The sequence below is a fragment of the Chiloscyllium plagiosum genome, chromosome 43 (genome assembly GCF_004010195.1).
Source record: "Chiloscyllium plagiosum isolate BGI_BamShark_2017 chromosome 43, ASM401019v2, whole genome shotgun sequence".
Classification (NCBI taxonomy): domain Eukaryota; kingdom Metazoa; phylum Chordata; class Chondrichthyes; order Orectolobiformes; family Hemiscylliidae; genus Chiloscyllium; species Chiloscyllium plagiosum.
This window is the reverse complement of record NC_057752.1, coordinates 2,201,226-2,221,729: the sequence shown is the minus strand read 5'-3', so window position 1 is coordinate 2,221,729 and position 20,504 is coordinate 2,201,226. Positions and strand designations below refer to the sequence as shown.

At 41.4% G+C, this 20,504-nt stretch overlaps 1 protein-coding gene across 1 annotated transcript in view; it reads right to left on the bottom strand.

Moving 5' to 3' along the window:
• Positions 1–20,504, bottom strand: part of LOC122543258 (sodium channel protein type 8 subunit alpha-like) — a 199,539-nt gene that overhangs the window by 55,645 nt on the left and 123,390 nt on the right. The window contains exons 11-13 of the mRNA XM_043681730.1: positions 18,959–19,309; positions 3,753–3,885; positions 693–931 (exon numbers count right to left, since the gene is read on the bottom strand). Of these exons, the coding sequence (XP_043537665.1) occupies positions 693–931; positions 3,753–3,885; positions 18,959–19,309 (723 nt within the window). The remainder of the gene's footprint in view (positions 1–692; positions 932–3,752; positions 3,886–18,958; positions 19,310–20,504) is intronic.

The following is a 20,504-nucleotide window of genomic DNA, read 5'->3' as shown; positions in this document are numbered from 1 at the left end:
AGCTAGGAGGCAAGAGAGAGAGCTAGGAGGCAAGAGAGAGAGCTAAGAGACAAGAGAGAGCAAGAGACAGAGAGGACAGATACAGTCCAGAGACTGCAACAATTGCTAGAGACAAAACCAGGGAAGCTCAATATTTTATTTTAACCCCAAATTAAAACTCATTGGAAAAGTTGAGAGAACACATTTTGCCAAAGCCTGCTGGCCAAGCACTGATTAAGACCACTGAGAATTCAGAGATTGTTTCTGCTTGCTTGTTTCTGCAGGGAAACTGAAGTTCCTCTCAACCAATGGTTATAGTTACCAGAAAAATTCAGAGAGCCTCAGGCTGAAATAGGAAGTAGTGACCTGATCAAGATCTTTAGGACTATGCAGGCATTTTATCAAGTCAATGTAGAAAAGATGTAAAGGCTGTTTCCATGTGCAGGCAACTCCAGAAGGAGGGACCCATAATGGGATAGAAGTGAAGAAAGAATGCAGGAGAAATGGCTTTACTCAGAGTGTGGAACAGGCTTCCAGGGAAGTAGGCGAGGTGAATAGTGTAACTACGCTTGAGAGGATTCAAGATAAGCTCAAAAGCGGTGAAAGGAGGTTTGTGTGGGGTATAAACACCAGAACAGATGGCTGGGCTCAATAATCTGTCTTTACATTTTCCACTGCTGCTTTGAAAAGAGAAATTAAACAGTGTGCCTTACCAGGTTTCCCACAGCCAAAACATTTTCAAAGGACGGTGTCATCGGGTAGTGCTCCATTGCCATGAAGAGGGTATTGAGTGCAATACAAATGGTGATGGCTAGGTCCACGAATGGATCAAACACAAACAGATGCATGTACTCTTTCAACTTCAACCACAGCGGACAGCATTCCCAGATGAGAAACATATTTGCAAATTTATACCAGCAGGGTGGACACTTCCTCTGAGACTCTTCGAGCTCTGAAATTACAAAGCCAAAGAGTTTGAGATAAGATAGCCACAACTGCTAAAGTTGTGTGCAGCATAGTTCAGTGCTTCATGAATTCCCCCAATCCCGTTCAGAAGGTGGTGGCTGTTACAGTTGCTCGGGCAATGTGCATGTTTAGCTGCATGTTGTCATCTGGAGTTGTGGACTCCATTCTCTCCCCATCACATGACTGACCATGAATCTCTCCAGCTTTTACCACCTGCCATTAGTGTGTTGAAAGGATCTTCCAAAGGGATGGGGTGAAATTGGACTCGGGGCAAGGGCTTAAAACAAATGGGCGTGCTTTTCTTTTGCCTCTTATACCACACATAATCTTGGGTTCTACAACAGAAAATGGAACTGAATGCTCAGCAGAGTGTTGGACAGGCATTCAACGTGATTCAACATGCTTTGTGGCCATGTCCAATTTTACTCTTTGCTAAGGGCTGGTTTGAAAGACACAAATACCTGCCCAAAGTGGCAACCACAGAGGGCTTTATCAGTAGGTCAATGCCCTGGACATCAATCCACGTTCATTTTCAGCAGGATTTCCAGAACATTCAGCACAGGTAAACTCCAGTCACACTATTTAACCCCAGGTCACTGTAGCACCAGAGCTTCTACACTGATCAGACAAATAAACTCAGCAGCGAGTGAGGAGCCTGACCTAGACAATATGGCAATGCACTATACAAACATCTTGAGAACAGACTGGGTGATACAGTGACTGGAATTTTTTGTATCATTCTTTCATCAGATGTCGATGTTGCTGGCAAGGACAGCATTCATTGCCCATTCCTAATTGTCCTTGAATTGAACGGCCTGAGAGATTTCCAGAGCAGCTAAGAGTCAACCATATTGCTCTGAGTCTGGAGTCACATGTAGGCCAGACCAGGTAAGGATGGCAGATTTCCTTCCCTAAAAGTGAACCAGGTGGGTTTTTACAACAACTGATGGCAATATTAACCTGGATTTCTGGATGACTAATTCAGTGACATTACCACTACATCTCTGCTGTTACATGGGGAATCAAATTGTGATGACCCTAAATGATTTTTCTGCTGAGCACAATATTTCAGGAACTAACAACTTGTGCTACAGCACTGTCATTCATTCTTGACTGAAACACTAAACATACTGGAGCAAATACTGTTCTCTATTAAATGCCATTCACATCTTCAGCAAAACTAGACAAGAGAGAGAAATGAAGTCTCAGGCTTCCTTTCAACTCTTGATTTCAGAGCCTTATATTGGCATGTGACTGCTGTTTGCAATACTGATGGGGGTCAGTCTTCAGAACATGTCAGCTAAATTCTCACAGTCCACAAGGAAGTACATCTCTCCAGCTGCCAGAACAAGAATAAGCATTGCCAATGGAGGGAGAACTGCAAGCTTGCTGTTAACTTCAATTTGACACTGTAAAGCACAACATTTATACAAAGAAAAGACTTGTACTTAAGTAGCACCCTTGACAACCACTGGACATCGCAAAGTGCTTTACTGTCAATCAAGCACGGCTGTAGTGTAGCCAGTGTTGTAATGTGTACATGGTAAATGGTCACAAACAACAATAAAGAATAGATAATTTTGGTTTTTTTTTTGCTTAAGTTAATTGTGAATTAAATTTTGGCTGGGATACTGGGGATAGTTGCCCTGCTCTGCTCTGGAAAGTGCCATGGCAACCTTTACACCTCTGAGAGGGTAGCCAGGTCCTTAGTTTAACATCTCACCCAAAGATGGTGGAACACACTTTGTACTGCATGGGAGTACCTGCCTGGAATTTACACTCAAACCCTGGAGTGGGACTTGAACCCAGAGCTTTGAGAGATGAACATGCTACCAATTGAGTCATGGCTGGCACACATGAGATATGGATATTTCTGTAAAGTCTAGAATCATAACAGTAAGAAAGACATAAGCTACAGTGTTAGCTGATGCAGAGCAGTTTGGTCGTACTGTATTTGCCCAACACACACAGGTCACACCATCAGATTTAGAAGAGTGTTTCTTAACGGACAGAATGTGCAGTCAATGTTGATGAAACAGAACACTGCTGAATGGTGTGCAGATATTCTTCAGGAACTGTAATCAAAGACATCAACACGGTGATGGGCTTGCCAAGCTTATCACAAATGTACTGGGTTCTAAACTTCCTTGGGTCACAATTCCCAGTTTAGGGTGTCTCCTGTTTCTGACCTTAGCCACTTCTGGCTTCTGACCCTCAAAGCATTGCAGGAAGCTTCCAAAGACAGTGGCGAATCAGTGCCATTGGGCCTCTGTCATTTCACCGCAGGAGGCTTGAGGATTCCATGGTGAGGGACCATAAGCAGACTGTCCTGCTGAATTTCCACATGTCTCACATGTACAACTTGGTCTCTGAATTCAAAAGGACGGCAGTGAATGGATTTCCAGTGATTTTGCCCCTTGAATAGTAAAAAAGCTAATAAAGACCTTTCATCAAGAAGGGATTCCAATGAATGCTAACATTCTTCTATTTTGTTCGGTTTAACATCAGTTTATTTTTCATGGTTTTAGGGGAAATGGTTGTTGGGGGGTGTTGAGGAAGATCTGATCGCAAAACTTCCTGCAGCAGCTCCTGGACAGCAATCAAGAGTGGGAACTCTGGTGGGAGGCTTGTCCCTCCACAGCATGCTGTATGGCCCTGTACAGTACTCACTACACACTCAAGGAGATCAAAGAACCAATTCATTTAAAACTTTAAGTATTGTTGGAATCAAAGGACATTACTTGAGTAGCTCATTTGAAACAGAAGGTCACCGATCTAGAAAGTGAAAAGGATAACATTCTACGCACCTTCCAGAGTGTTTGTCAGAACACTTAAAACACTGTTCGCTCTGTCCTTCCTTCCGAAGGATGCATTTAACTGGTCCATTGACACCAGGAGGGAGCCCGAATGTTTCTTCTTGCTCTCGATTTCAGTGGTAGGCTGTAAATGGTTACATTTCAATTAATATAGTTCCTATTCGCTTAAGAAATATGGCATTGTGCAGCTTGCATGCTTCATCCATAGATAAGCAGGTAAGGAATGGGGAAGGGAGAGGGGATACAAGTGTCAGTTCAATACAGCAATCGGCACTCATCAAGGATAGAATCCTCCACTGCAACTAGCTTAGCTAAGTGTCTCACCGAGTTGATGTCCAGTTTCCTCTTTGTATAATCAAATTGAATAATCTGTACATTACATTATACTTGTCACATGTAATATCACTGTTCAAAATAATTGAGAGATTTACACTTAGCCAGTACACACTAACTCTGAACAATGTAAAGGAAAATAAGTATATTTTGAAGAAATGCAGCAAATGCAGTTATTCCATCAGTATCTTTTCCGTGCTGAACATATTAGTGAGTTTAAAATATTGTGACTTCACAGTTAGTTCATTGTATAACCCTCTATACCTAAAACTCTCATCCCTCCCCCAAACAGTCCTGAATCCCAAATCTCACATCTTCAATACCTTGAGCACTGATTTTCTCAACAGTCTTCCTGGCCTTCACCAATGGATTACAGATGGATTATATATGATGTACAGGATACACTCAAGCAATTTACCAAGCTCACTTCTGCTGCAGCCCCCTCCCCTGCAAGTTTTAACACTGAAAACAACAAGAGTGGCAATGTCATTGGAGCACCTCCAAGTTACCATCCATCATAAAATGGATGTATAGTGCTATTCCTTTATCATCTGGGTGAAGATCCTGAAAGTCCTCTATCAAACAATATGGTGGCAGACTCACTCAAGAACTGCAGAGGCTCAAGAGGATGTCCACTATTGTTGTAAGATGACTCAGCAGTCCTTGGTCACTGATACCCATAACAGAACAAATTTATGAATAAAACACTATGAATGCAATCTGTTGTATTCAAGAATGAGGGCAAGGTATTGACATTTTAGTTCTTCATTTTAAATGATCCTCTTTGATCCTTCGTAGAAGGGCAATGCTATGTGGCATCATTTAGTTTCCCTTTTTTTCCCCCAACTGTTTGAATTAATGAGGAAATGGAAGACAAAAGACATTTTAGCTGACTGAAAGCATGAAACAGAAAATGTTTGAAACATATAGCATGTACATCAGTATCTGAACAGAGAAAGGGCAAATTAATACTTCAGGTATATGTCCTAAATGTACATTCTCCAATCACTTAGCCAGTCATGGAAAGTGGGTGTGTGTGGGGTCTATTCTATTGCAATCTCACCCACTTTACATGTGCAGCTTTCAGGAGCTGAGGGGATAGAGTGAATGCTTCATTCAAATTCAGTTTTTTTCATATATGGGCATCACTGGTAGGGTGGGCATTTATTGCCCATCCCACATTGCCCTTGAACTGAATGGCTTGCTTGGCCTGCTTAAAAGTCAACCTTGTAGGCCTGGAGTCACATGTAGGCCAGACCAGGTAAGGACAGCAGATTTCCTTCCCTAAAGGACATCAGTGAACCAGATGGGTTTTATAAATAATCGATGATAGTTGCACAGTGAAATTATCACTAAGCCATCACCTCCTCCTTAAGCCACCAGTCTAACTTGTACTATTATAAAATACAATCATTTCAAACAGGATGAAACTGGATAGTGTAGAACAGCAACTAAGGAAGGATGATTCTTAGAACTTAAGGGTGAATTATTATTTCTTAAGTCAGAGGTTGGATTAGGTTTTTGCCAAAACATTTCTGTTCTTTATTTTGATCACTCTTTGCTTCATGTCCAAGTTTCCCTTGTGAATAGTTCTTCCTTCTCTAGAATGGAGTGAGCTTCTGCAAAAAGATTTCTCCAACTGAAATTCTCCTCTGTATAATTTATTTGCTGGAGCAGGAAGCAGCGCAGCAGGTGAGTGCATCCTCATTCAGTCACCCAGTCCAATCAACACCCAAGAGGTTGAGTCAGGAGTCTCTGTTGGACGATGTTGCAGAGGGGCACCTGGGATTTGGCAGCTATAACCTTTTTTCTGTCAAACAGTTTCAGAGACTTCGACATTGCAATGCGCCAAATGATCTTCAGCTGAAGCCTGGCATCTCTTCATCAAACACTTGTGACTATCCTCTCTACTTCCAATACCCTCTTCACTGTCTTCCTTGAATGTTATGCAGCACTCTTGGGTAGGAGTGTATCTTGGGCAGTAGTGATAAACCAATAGCATCATACTGTCTGTTTGAAATACACTCCGCAATGGAACTAACAAGGACCAGAGCATATAATGGGGGATTGGCTTGATGCCACTCATTCTACTACACAAGATCAATCTCTCCTGGTATCTATTAATTCTCTGGTCTCCATTTCATGCCATTAACTCTTGAAGTGACCCCACTTCTGTTGGTGACTTCAAACCCGTGGTTCATGATGGCATGAGTGAATTCCCGCTGGGCAAGTTTTTGAAGATGTTGCTATTGAATGGGTTTTCCAATTCTGTGGAGGGAAATAAATGGGGAAATATTATGTGTTTCATACAAGCTGGCTTTTTTCTTGGTCTGTTCATATCTGGGTCTTCTGTAAGCACAGACAGTCAGGAAAGCGACTTGTGTTGTTGGCTATGCACAATGGTACTTGTGGTGCACTTTTCACTTGACGATGCACATCTCCACCTCAGAAGAGTGGGACCCCTGTATAATGGCTGCCTCCTCTTCATACTGATTAGTGGATGAATGATTTCTGTTCTTCCTTATGCAATGGAGTCTTCCTGCAAATTACGCCTAATTTGTTTTCCTGCATGCAAACAGAACCCTGATTACTTTTGGATAGAGAGCTGTTTGTTTAAAAATTACCAGAACATATATAAGACTTTCCTTATAGAATATTGAAACTGAAAATGATCCCGCAAAGGCATGTGCCCATTGTAAGATTCTCCAGTGCAGCAGCATAATTGTGAACACATCTGCACAGTTCACATCTGTACTGAACATTTAGAGGTAAAGATGATGAATGGCAGCTTACCTTTGCTGGCCTTGTGCAGTCATGGAGCTTCAGACTAGTGTAGGTGCCTTGAGGATGAGGGAGTTGCCACTCACTGCCCGTGTCACTTCCTTCCATTTAGCTTTAGCTGGCTGCAGACTTCTCTTCACCCGCTGTCATTTTTGCAACCCTTTCATGTACAACTTCAGTCGGGAGAACAGTTAAGTCAGTCTCAGAGACAGTTGCTGTTCTCACCTTCCTGCTTCTTGCTGGAGCCACTTTGTGACTTTGCGGCACTTTGGCCCGAATTAAGGATTGTCCCATTTCAGATTCTGCTGCTGCACTCTCAAGGGTTAGTACAGACCAAACTAGCATAGTGCAGCTCATGAATCAAGAACAGAAAGTGTTGGAGAAGCTCAGCAGGTCTGGCAGCATCTGTGAAGAGAGAAGTAGAGTTAACATTTCGAGTCCAACGATGCTTTGTCAGAACTGCATTTCATGATGATTAGACTTCTCAAGTCACTTCAGAATCAATTAATGCACAGATGGGTCCTGCAGACAACACAGACTTCAGGACAGATACTAGCCAGTACATTCGAAATCATCTGCTCCTTTTGTGAACAGTGTCAAGAAATGCGTTCTGAAGGAAAGTCATACCAGACTCGAAACATCAACTCTGCTTCTCTCTGTACAGATTCTGCTAGATCTGCTAAGTCTCTTCAGCACTTTGTGCCTTTACTTCAGATTTTGACATTTGCAGTACTTTGTTTTTATAAGCAAAGAATTTTCTAATGTCCACTTGAGAATTGTATTTGAAGAGAGCAGTACACCTCAGTACTGCTCTGAAGCATCAATCTATTGGGCCTCCAGCCTACAACAACCCTCTGGTTCAATGGTAATAGCCCCCTGTGAGTCAAAGTTGTCAACCGCCACTATACCCATGTATTATTTGGGCCTCCTGAATGTTACTTATCAATTCCTGATATTTGCCTGAGCCAGCTATTGTAAAACAAGTTCCATAAAGCAAAAAGGAATTCACTCAGATCCTCGCAAATTAACTGATTTGGTCCCTAATTATAGATACCTGATCGACATCCTGTGCATTTCATTTATTCCCTGCCTTATTGGAAATTGTGAAAAATCAGTTTCACCTCAGACATTCCTACAATTAAAGCACTCAGGCCTCACACCATATCACTTCAGGCCTTAAGCTGCATTCTCATTACATGGAAACACAGGAAATAAGAGCCACTCAGCCACTTCACCCTGCGCTGCCATTCGATTGGATCATGGCTGGTCCACAACCTCAACACTATTTTTTCCATCCACATTGTCCCCACCTCATTTAATGACTGCCTTGAGAAATCTCTCAATGTTTGTCTTGAATATACTCAATGACTGAACTTCCACAGTCTTCTGGAGTAGAGAATTCCAAGACTCACTGTAGCAAGTGAAGGATGAAATTTCTCCTCCTCTCAGGCTTACATGATGGGCCAAATAGTCTCCTCTCGCCTTGCAACATTTGTGTGATTCTGTGCTACAAGGCCTGCCTCTTAATTCACAGACTGTGTCCTTTGGTTCTAGACTTGGCAAGGAAGCTATTATTGCTAGCTATTATTCACATCTGTCCTGTCAGAATTTGGGAAGCTTCAATGAGCTCACCACTCATTCTTCTAAACTCTAGAGGATACAGGTCTTGTCTCTTCAATCTCGCCTCGTACAACAATCATGCCATCTCTGGGATCAGTCTGATGAACCTTTGGTGCACTCACTCTATGGTTTGGATTTCAACAAAATTGAAGACCTGAACAATTGCAGAAGGTCAATCGCTGAGTCAGTTTATGACAGAAATGAATAGGTTTTGGGAAGCTAATGGACATTACAGGATATGAAATGGTACAGGAATGTGGCTTTGAGGAGAAGAGCAGTCACAACTTAACTGGATGGTGGGGCAGGCTCAAAGGGCTGAATGACCTATTCTTGCTCCTACTGTGGATTTGTAGTCAATATTTTAATATCGAGGGCTCTTGAGTCAGATATGTTTGACAAGAACCAAATGATGGGCAATGTATTATTCTGCTGTAAAGGTGAAACTGAATCCACTAGATGGTAACAACTGGTATTCGGCCAACATGGACAAGATCACAGTTCAATCATGCTTTGGGCTGCTACCTTCATTAACCTGTGAAAATGGAGGGGACCCATTGGGAAATAATAGAAATTTGTTGAAACAGTCCCCAAAATGCAGTTCTGCTCAAATCCCTTGAATAAGGCAATAAAGGAATGTGGAGAAAACCTGTCTGAAATAGATGCTAACAGGTCACGTATGCAAATTACGGGTCGGTGTGGACTTGTTGGGCCGAAGGGCCTGTTTCCACACTGTAATGTAATCTAATCTAATGTAATCTAATCTAATCTAAAACCTGTCTGAAATAGATGCTAACAGGTCACGTATGCAAATTAGCAGTTTGAGGACCCCTGCTGAAAATTTGTCTGTTTTGTCCACTCATTCTCTCCTCTGGTTTGTATGGCTGTAATTCAGAAGTCAATTCACCAAGCTGAAGGAATCTCGTTAAACATGTGCATTGGGATCTGATGACAAAATCAGCACCTGATCAGTGATTTTGGCCTGATCAGGCTAGCAATAATAGCTTCCTTGCCAAGTAAATGCTGGCCAGAGGCAGAAGAGTGCAGATTAAAATAACAAATGTCTGAACTTTGTGACCACTTTCATTCAGCTCATAGCTTTAGGACATGGTTGAAGATGCCATTTTTAGTCTCTTCTCCATGTAACCTGCATGTCTGTAGTTCAAGGAATCAGAGTGAGGAGGGGGAGACAAAATGCCCACTTAGCAATCAACATGCTTTATGAAGTTGTACCATTAATTGCCATTGTTGCCAAAAAATGTTTTTAAAGGCCAAGTCTGGAATCGACCTTGTTCTTCCCTCTTCAATGTAGCAAAGTTTTCTACCTTTCCTCTCCTGAAGGAATGAAGATGGAAATGAACACAAAACATCCAGAAGGAAAGTAAAATAATCAGAGGCGCAAAGAAGAGTATGAGAAAAAGTTGGCAGTACACATAAAAGAGAATCTAAGAGTTTTCTGTAAACATATAAGTAGTAAAAGGAGGACCAAGGTTTATTAAGGAGCAACAAAGCTAATTAAGCATAGAGTTTAGAGTGTGGGGCAAAAGCCCTGCATGAATCCTGATTCTCCTGCTCCTCGGATGCTTCCTGATCTGCTGTGCTTTTCCAGCACCACACTCTTGACTCTAATCTCCAGCATTTGCAGTCCTCACTTTCGCTTAAGTAAGCATAGAGTCAGAGGGTGTGGCTGAGGTACCAAATGAGTACTTTCACTCGATAACAAGGAAGAAGATGCTGCCAAAACGGGGAAAGAGAAGGCCATTGAGACACTGGATGGGCTAAAAATTAATAAAGAGGTATGAGATAGGTTGCTAAGTTGCTTAGTCACCAGGGCTGGGTAAAATATATCCAAGATAATGAGGGAAATGGGATTGGAAATAGTGTAAGCACTGGCCACAATCTTCCATCCTCCCTCAGATACAGAGCTGGCGCCAGAGCAGAGGACTGGAGAACTGCAAATATTGTTCAAAACTACTTTTGTTCCAAAACAGTAGAAGGATAAATCCAACAATTACAGAACAGTCAGTTGTAGAAATCAGGATAAAATTAACAGTCACTTGGGCAAATGAGAATTAATGAAGGAAAGTCAGCATAGATAGGTTAACAGCAAATTGTGTTTGACTGACTGATGCAGATTTTTAAAATGAGGTTGATGAGAGCAATGCTATTGATTAGGTGTAAATGGACTTCGAAAAACATTTGATAAAGTGCCACCTAAGATTGGAATTGGATGGGGATGTGACTGACTGTAGAGTACCCCCAGACTGATGGTAGTCCCACTTCACCCAAGTAATGACTGCTCCCACTGACTTTCAGAAGCAAATGCACTGTGCTTGCCATGTGAGCTGCTGGCACATACTGCAGGTCTGACACTGCTGTAGCACAGTGCCATACAGTGAAATGTTCATCCATTGACTGTTCAGTGACCTCCACCATCATAAGCTGCTTACTTCTCCCTCTGCACTAAAAAGCAATGTAAGCCACAGAGTTCTAAGCCTGGAATATAGCACTGAAGACCATGTGCTAAGAAAGGAATGTGAGCCATGCAGAGACTGGCAGCCTATAAGTTTGCCAGTGTGCTCAAATAACGCAATGTGAAGTACACAGTGGCTGGCAGCTTCCAAGTAGAGGCAAAGTGAGTGAATGCAAGCTAAGAGCCATAAGATGCTTCAGATGCGTGTTTCCCTTTTTCTCTTATAGCATTTTCCCACCTTTCTCACCATTGTTCAACGGAAGGGAAAATTCCACCCAAACACAGGACATAGTTAGTATTCCAGAGGATAAATTAGATCATAAAATCTGTATTATTTTTAAAAACTGAACTTAGAACACAAATGTTCATCTGTTCTGTTGTTTTCATCAAAAAGACAAATTCCTTCTCATGAACTACATCATGTCAAAACTGATATATATGACAACACCACTTGATGCCATTTACACACTACAGTAGGTGCTCTGATTGTGGCAGAAAATGTATAGTCAGCTTAACGTGGAACATTGACAGCCAAGTCATGTATTTCACTTCTCCCACATGCCTCAGGATGAAAGAAACTGAATGTAGGCAAACGCCTTTGAAGGGAAGGGGATTATATTAAAATTAATAAGATTATGTAAATTAACAAGCCATTCCCCCATTCATAAAATAGATTTTAGATCAAAGTTATAAACTAAAGCTACTGATTTAGTCTTGAAACAAAAATGGGTCTATAATTGCAAAATGTGATTTCAAAGTGATGAAAAATCATGTTATCGCTCAACTTATTCAGTCACTGTGAAAACTGTGGCTCTGATCAGTCTTCCCAGTGCAGTTCCACAATCTCTGCATCTACTAATACTCGTCAAAAGTATCAGTAAAGGAAATCAGCATTCATTGTGGGATACACACAAACTTTAAAAGACCCCATTCTAACCAGAAAATAAGAGGAAATATGCAGTGTGGCAGAGCAGCTGCCAAACTGTTTCAGATCACACTTGTGTCCAAACAAAGTCATTTTTGTTGCAACACCAACATACGAATCTCCATCATCCCAAATTTAGCCTTTTTGAACGTTCACACCAGTGCAATGATTATTCACTGTCATATACTGAGCACAGTTTTTTTTGCACTTGTGTTTTGAAAAGTCAACACAAAATGGCAGGTGGAGCAGATGAAGAAATACAGTTGTGTTAGAGCTGAGACAAATTTGGCAACCAAGTATACTTTTATGCTTTTCCCCAATTTTCTTTGTTCCTGCCCAGTTCTTTCAGCCATGTGGGCGCTGGCTGCCCTTGAGTATTTTCCATTTGTTCCTTTCAGCCCCGGACTGCCAGGAGTCATTATGCCTTGGGAAGCATCAGGACTAATCTTACCTTTGCCCAAAACCATTCAACAAATTTGGCAGCAGGACCCAGTGAATAGCAGTTAACAACAGGAATCCTTGCAGATTTTCTTTCCTCTACCTCACTCATAAGGCAAAAAGGCCCCAGTTTAAAATACTTAGTACTGAGCAGGATTATGATTTTGGATCTTCTAGTTTTAGATAGAAGATGATGCTTCTGTTCCTAGTAGGTATATTTGTACAACACTTTTGTTCAAATAATATGTACATTTTCCCATTATTTAACTTTCCCACCTTTAAGCCCCAGTAAGCCCAATTTAAGGGGCTCACACCCAGGCTTCCATCTATATCGCTTGAATCAGCCATTATAAAGAAGGCATGCAGTTTGGTAGCATATCAAGTTTGTCAGAAGCATTTCATAGCATTTCACATACAACCGATTCCTTTGAAGAGCAGTGACTGTGATGCAGACAAATGTGACAGCCATTTTGCACGCAGAAAGATCCCACAAATCGCAATGAGATGAGTAACCAATTAATCTGTTTCTCGTTACATTTGTCGATGGAAAGGTGGCCCCAAGGACACTGGAACAACTCCCTGACCTTCTTCAGACTGTTCCGGGGGATTTATCTACCTGAGCAGGTGGATGGAGCTTCAAGATCACGTCTCAACTAAAGGACAAAATCTGTGACAACGTAACACTTCCTTGGTGCTGCACTAATGCGTTAGCCTGGATTGCACCCTTTAGTCTTTGGAGTGGGGTTTGAACAACTTTCTGATTTAGGGGGCTACCAAGTGAACCGAGCTGAAATATTGGGAATCAAAAGGTGCTGGCTTATTCTCCTTCCCTCCAAACTCCATGAGGAATGGCAATGCCCTCTCACCTGGGGTTTTGGGATTACAAAATTAAATGGATATATTTGATGAGCTTTGTGGGATATACCAATGTACTGTGCCATTGAATGTAAAGATGTGCTTACATGGCACTCCATCCACAGTGAATTCCTGAACTTGGGTTGGGCCAAGTGTGTCAAGTATATGAGAAGGGTTCCCTGTGGGGGAAGAGAAACTCAGATAGACAGTCCCCAAATTGCTGTGGTATGTGCCTTCTCAGAAGCTGTTAGACAGATATTAGTAAACAGTAAGGGGTGAGGGCAGGCCTCTTTTCTAGCTGAGAAAATGATTTCTGGGATTAGGAGACTGCAAAGAAGAGAGAAAATGATTGAAATGAGAGATTCAAAAACAACAGAGACAGCCAAGAGTTTACACTATGCATTCAACAGAACAGATTCATGCAAAGGACTTACAAAATACCATAAATTAGATTACCTTTCTAATTAAAAATATCTAAATACCTTCACTGATACAAGTTAAACCCAAAAATGTTCATTACATTATGTATAAGCATATATATATATATATATAGTTTATATTAGTGCGAGAATAGAAGAATGCAGTGAGCATAATAAAGGGACAGACATACGGCAGTAACTTGCAACTCGGCAAAAAACTTTGCATCAATTAGGCCATGTTTGTGGGAATCAAAACCAGGCAGGGATATACTTCATCTCTCAACCAAATATCCCTTTCTCTCCTGGTTGCCTAAATCATTTTCAGCTTAATTGTCATTTCATATCCGTCCTCAAAAGTACTGAATTTTATGTAGAATTTCTGCCAAAACAATCATTCACTAAGAATATGTTGCAGGGAGGATTTTTTGGCCAGGGAATTCCTTGGAACTGCTCCCACTCAGCTAGTATCCTTTTGCCTGAAGTTGAATCAGAAATCCTGTTTATCTGTGTAAATGGGGCTTCTGTCACACTCATGGCGGAGCTGTGACAGCTCCAAGGAATTTCCTGGCCTGGCCTCCATTTGAAGTGGAGTGATGTAGATTTTGCAGAATGAAACACTTTGGGTACTCTGTATCAGTATCAAGCACTCACAGGTCAGCTAATAGCCAGGTTACATGGAAAGTAAAGCTCCCTCTGTGCTGTAACCAACAATGTGTTCCCCCACAACCTCAGAAGAACACCCTCTGACCACACTAAAGTCTTGTTATGATTCGTCATCTCAGCCATCAGGTGGCTTTGGAGTAAACATGTCAATTTAACAAGAATTGGGGGCAGCAGACTTGTGCCCAACAGGAACAGAATCTGTACTGCCTACACTTACTGGAAACATGGACTGCAGGAGAAGGGGAACAAAGGAGGGAGAAAGAAAGGTGGAGGGGAAACTAAAAGAGAAAGATCTTATTCCTGGATTCCAATCCAAGTCTCAGATGCAAAAAGATATTTGGTTGCTCAACTCTGTATCCGAAGGAATATTTTATGATTGCTTAAATTATATTTTGCCAAGTTTGGTGAAAAATGCAAATTCAGTTCTGAAGAAGATTCACCTACACGATGTAATCTGGGCAACAAAGCAATCCTTGATTTTTTTTTGCCATAAATGATAGTTGGAATCAGATCGGCAGGCATTTTTACGTGTGCTGCATCTGTATTTCAAGCCACTGGAGAGCACCATCTTTGCACCAGCTCCCTGAGTTTAGATCACTCAATGCAGGTCATGTTTTTCAGCTCAGATCCATGTTTTTGTTGTTTCAGTGATAAGGGAGTTGGCTTTAGAAATGTAAACACGGGGAGCTGACACACTGATTCTGGTCTCCCATGACCAAACTGCAGAAGCATAAAATGTAAAAGCATTTCCTGTCTCTGGGACTAAGTTACACCAGCACCGGTGCGGTTTTCAATCCGGTTACAGTCCAATTAAGTGACACAACATGTTCTGTGATAATGGGAATCAGTTAATGCTTTGCAGCAATTGAAACACTGTTCTAAATTCAGTGGGGAAGCTATCGAAAATGAGACCATCTTGAAGAGGAAGGTGAACACATTCAGAGTTGCACCTTGACTGCAGTAAACTACAATTGGTACACACAAATGCAAATGCTTGAAAAGGTTCCAGATGGTCAATCGGATTCTGTTCTTTTAAACTTGTGAATTTTGATTTTTCTGTTTACACTAAAATGGAACCAGTACTTGGGTGCCAGTGGGTACACAGAAAGCTTAATATCCCATGTACAGAATTGGCAATGTAACTTGGACCTCCAAGATCCTGCATCATTCTGAAGATCAAAACCTGGAGCACAAAAATGTACTTCAAGTCGACTAGAATCCAAAAGAGAATAATTTAGCAAAACTGCACAATGATTAACCATGGCGTCTTTGCGCTCTGGTCTTGAAATTGTGCTCAGAGTACAAATGGATAATACTCTCTTATTAAATTCCTATCTACTAAGCATTTCAAATGGATAATTAAAATCTTTGCTAATCCAAGAGAGATAGGAGTTTAAGACGAGTGTATTCAGCATTGTATTGTTATCCAACAACACTAATCTCAAAGTCTCTCAAATCTATCAATCGAGGCTGTTTGGAATCAGCATGGAGCCTTCGAAGCAAAATGAACTAATGACTTATCTATAACAGTCCTCTTGTAACGGGGCTTTACAATCCTTGTTTGAGTGTGATCTGGTCCACATATAGTGAAAAACCAACATCCATCAAAACAGTTTAAGCTCATGCATTATGCTAGATATAGTTAAAGAGACAGTATCCTTTATAATTTTAATCAGTTCAAAAGTTAAATCTTCTTTGCATTTCTTACTAAAATATAGAATTTACTTGTTTCATGGCAAAACTTTCCCATGTTTCACACCCTTTTGCATTTTCTCTGCCTTGTTCTCTTTTTTTTGTTAAAATATATTTCTGTTCATACTATGATCACTGATGACATTATTAAGGGATGGTTGTCTGAAAATAATGGCCTGAGCCTAAATGTGAGAGAAATAGAGAGAGATGCTTTTATTAATGAATCACTCAATTTGCTCCAGAAGTTCAGGTCAATGATTCTGTTAATTCATCTCCTGCTTAAACACTAGGTTTGGTGACATCCCTGTATGAGTTCTGTCCTGTCACAAACAGCAAACAATTTTGCTGTTTTTGGACTGAACTGTACAGCATATCAACAATGTCATCAGGGTTTGCTGATCAAACAAAAATATATAAAAATGAGAAAAGCGTAGAGAAATAAAAAGAATGTTAGTGGGAAATGTCTTCACTGGAGATTATTTTGACAAACCTTTGCCCATTTATTGATGGAGAACGTAAAAGCAATGCCAGAGTTACAGTGGAATCCAGAATTCATCCACTAACTTCCACCTAATAACACAAAGTTTTGCCCAAACTGTTGTGTCCCCCTTTTGAAGCAGATAACTCTGTAAAACAAATTGTTTTTGTAACAGATGCACGTGATAGCAAACAACTTTCTGACAGATGTACTGCTACAGCAGCTTCTCAATGCTCCTTAAAAAAAACATTCATATTCAATTTCATGGAATGTGATGAATTTCAGAGAGGTCTAAAGTAACCAGTTACATTGGTCAAGTTAGAGGCTGGCTGCTGCTTGGGGAGATGGTATACCAGTAATATCAGCAGATGAATAGCCCAGAAATTCCAAACTAATGTTCTGGGGACATGGGTTCAAATCCCTCTACGGCAGGTGATGAAATTTGAATTCAATTTAAAACAAGTATCTGAAATGGCGACCATGTATAAACTGTCAATTTTTGTAAAAACCCTTCTGGTTCACTAATGTCCTTCAGGGAAGGAAAGTGCTATCCTTACCTGGTCTGATTTACATGTGGCTCCAGACCCACAGCAATGTAGTTGGCTCTTAAAATGTCCTCTGGGCAATCAGGGATGGGCAACAAATGCTGCCCCAGCCAGTGACACCCACATTCCCATGGACAAAAAGGAACATATTTTGAAACAATCTTACAATTGGGGACAGATTAAATGATCGGTGTTAGCACAATCATTTGTTAGCAAAGCATATTAAAAATTGACATGGCACTCCATTTATAGAACAGCCCTGCTTTTGCAAACAGGTACTGTAAAATAAATAAGACATAAATGGTACTGAAAATGTGTTGCTGGAAAAGTGCAGCAGGTCAGGCAGCATCCAAGGAACAGGAGAATCGACGTTTCGGGCAGAAGCCCTTCCTCATGCCCGAAACGTCGATTCTCCTGTTCCTTGGATGCTGCCTGACCTGCTGCGCTTTTCCAGCAACACATTTTCAGCTCTGATCTCCAGCATCTGCAGTCCTCACTTTCTCCTCGAAGACATAAATGGTAGGCAATATCACCTCCCAAACAATCTCATGGCAAAATTTGACTGGGTTGCAGTCTTGCCTGCTATCAGTGCCAACAGTTTCACAGCCTCAGTCAGGATGAACCCTGCCCATCCACCATTCCCAACTTCCCACTCCTGCAACATTTAGCAAGGTCTGGGCCAGAAATATAAAAGCACAAAAATGCAATTTGAGAATAACTGCCTGTCCACAGCTCTCCAATGTAAATGAGGCATAAACAGGCAATGGAATTAGTAAAGACCACAATGTTAAAAATTGGCATTTTGAAGCAGATCAGGTCTGTCCCTAAACAGCACAAATGAAAAGGATACTGTCTGTTTAGGACCTTCTGTTAACACAAAGCTTTATCTGGGTACAAGCAACTCTTCATGCTCCATGCATTAGCCATAAAGCTTCGATACGGCTGTGTTGGCATGCTAGTTCTACAGATATAGACCTGAAGGTACATGTGCTCACTGGATGGGAGGGGAGGGGGGTGGACTAGGAAGAGACAGAGAAGTGGGGAGTTAAATGCTGGTTGCAGGATCTCAGAAAATGCCTTAGAATGTAATAAGTATTAAATCCAACTGGATGTCCTTTTTCCACCCAAGCATTTTGAAATATGTTGTTTTAAGACCTGGATTATCACAAGAAGAAATGGGACACAATGACTAATCACAGTTGGAGTGAAATTGCAGTGTGCAACATTAATATATTTAGCAATCTTGCATTCTGAGTGGGGAGCCACACTCAGTGGGAATACAATCAGAGTTAGGGTTACAGCAACGGCACATTGATTTCCTTAACTGGGTTTCATTTGAGCATGGCTCTTTGGGAGTACAAAACCATCAAATTTCTCCTTTGGTGAATCCCTTAACAAATGCACTGTACATTAATGTGTCAAGATGTCATCTGTATCTCATTACATGCAATTGGGCTTTTGTTTCACTTTCATTTCCAATGTGTTCCTCCAAAGGGTTCACCATAAAAACAACTTGGCCCACTGCTCATTCAGACAATCTACAAAATCCACTAAGGAGAGAGAGGGAGAGTTGGTCAACACATACAGTCCAAGTTATTTCTAAATTCTCATGGGCCTGTCATGAGGGTTAGTGCATACAAATATAAATTAAGCAGTGGATTAGAGATCAGTGAAGGCACTGCTTTTGGGTGGAAAAGGGTTCGGGTGTTGAGAGATTATTCATCCTAAGTCATTTTCAGAAGGGGTTTTGTTTTAGAAACAGGTTCCCAATTGAACACGCTTACTAATAGGTAACAATTTGGACTTTGGAGAAGTGCATGTAGGTTCTATTGCACAAACCAAGTTCCATTCCTAAGTGGCATCTTCTGTTGGGAAGGGCGGCATACATAAATGCAGAGAGGTTAGACCGCCATGCCTAAACTGATCTACTTATTGACTTCCTTACACTGTCATCAGTAGCTGCCTTATCTATTATCACCTCAGGCAGTAGGCGTCCACCAGACAGGGTAGCTCCTGGGCCACCGATTAGTGAGACCACACCATTGCAGTCCACTGTGCTGTTCCTTTTCACATTGACTGGAAGGACGGGAAACATTTTTGACGACTTGCTGGGTTGACTGTAGCCACTGTAGCTATTCCTCCTGTTGGGTTCCCTGTTCGGAACAAACAAAGAATTCTTCCGGTTGCCATCTGTCTCTTCCACCGTGCTGTGCTCATCGTCAGCAAATTCTGTTTCTGAACCGGGTTCTTTCCGATCTCTAATACTGAAAATGCTGCTTTTGCTGTCGAACCGCGTTAGGTTCGGAGACCCCAAGATGCTCAGCTGAGACTGCAACATAAAAAAAATACACATTTTAATATTGGCACAATAATAAATTTGACTCAAAAATATTGGACACACTTATTAAGATCTCATAGAAACCTAAAGAATTCCATCAGGACTAGACCGGGTAAATGCAGGAAGGATGTTCCCGATGACCGGGGAGTCCAGAACCAGGGGGTCACAGTCTAAGGATCTGGGGTTGGTCATTTGCGACTGAGATGAGGAGAAATGTCTTCACCCAGAGTGTGGGAGCCTGTGGAATTCTCGGTCACAGAAAGTGGTTGAGGACAAAATATTTAATATTTTCAAGAAGGAGTTAGATATATGTTCTTCGGCTAAAAGGATCAAAATACATGGGAAGAATGTAGAAACAGGTACTGAGTTGGATGATCAGCCATGATCAGATTGGATGGTGGAGCTGACTCAATGGGTTGGATGGCCCATTTCTGCTCTTGCGACTTATGGATCTGTCACTTGTTCAGTCGTGGGCAGATGACGTCCTTTAATGACTCTGAGGGCAATATTCATTGAAGAGTATCAAGAAGCTCTGAATTAGCACTCAGCAAATGTTTCATTTGAAAAATCTAATTAATACAAGGTTGTTCAAAAATCCCAACTTGTGTGTGTAGTCACTGTAACGAGATCAGCCAGGTGGACCCCTCAGAATATGAGTTCCCTGATCCGGGCTGTTCATCTGATCCAGTCAGGGAATCCTGGCTGACAGATATAAACAGGAGTGTCAGACATCCTGCTCACTCTGAGAGCTGGATCAGTGTCAAGGGCTTTCCACATGTAAGTAAAGGGTGATGGGATACTGGCCTGTGTGGAGTTATTTCAGTAGCAACAAAAGAGCAGCATGTTCCTGAAGAAATATGCTCGTAACATTCGTCCTTGAGTTGGGGTAGGCATTTCTGGCCTCATGCCACTATTTAGGAAGCTTGACTCATTTGATCCTGCTGTCAAAGACTGGGTCCAGTATGTGGAAAGAATGCATTAATTTTTCCGTTCAAATGACATTGGGGCAGATGAAAAGCAATGAGTAATTCTCCTGACAGTTTGTGGATCCACAATTTTTTAGGTTATTAGGAACCTAATGTTTCCTGAGATATCAGATACGAAAACCTTTAGGAATCCTGAGCTTCGAGGGGAAAGTGAGGACTGCAGATGCTGGAGATCAGAGCTGAAAATGTGTTGCTGGAAA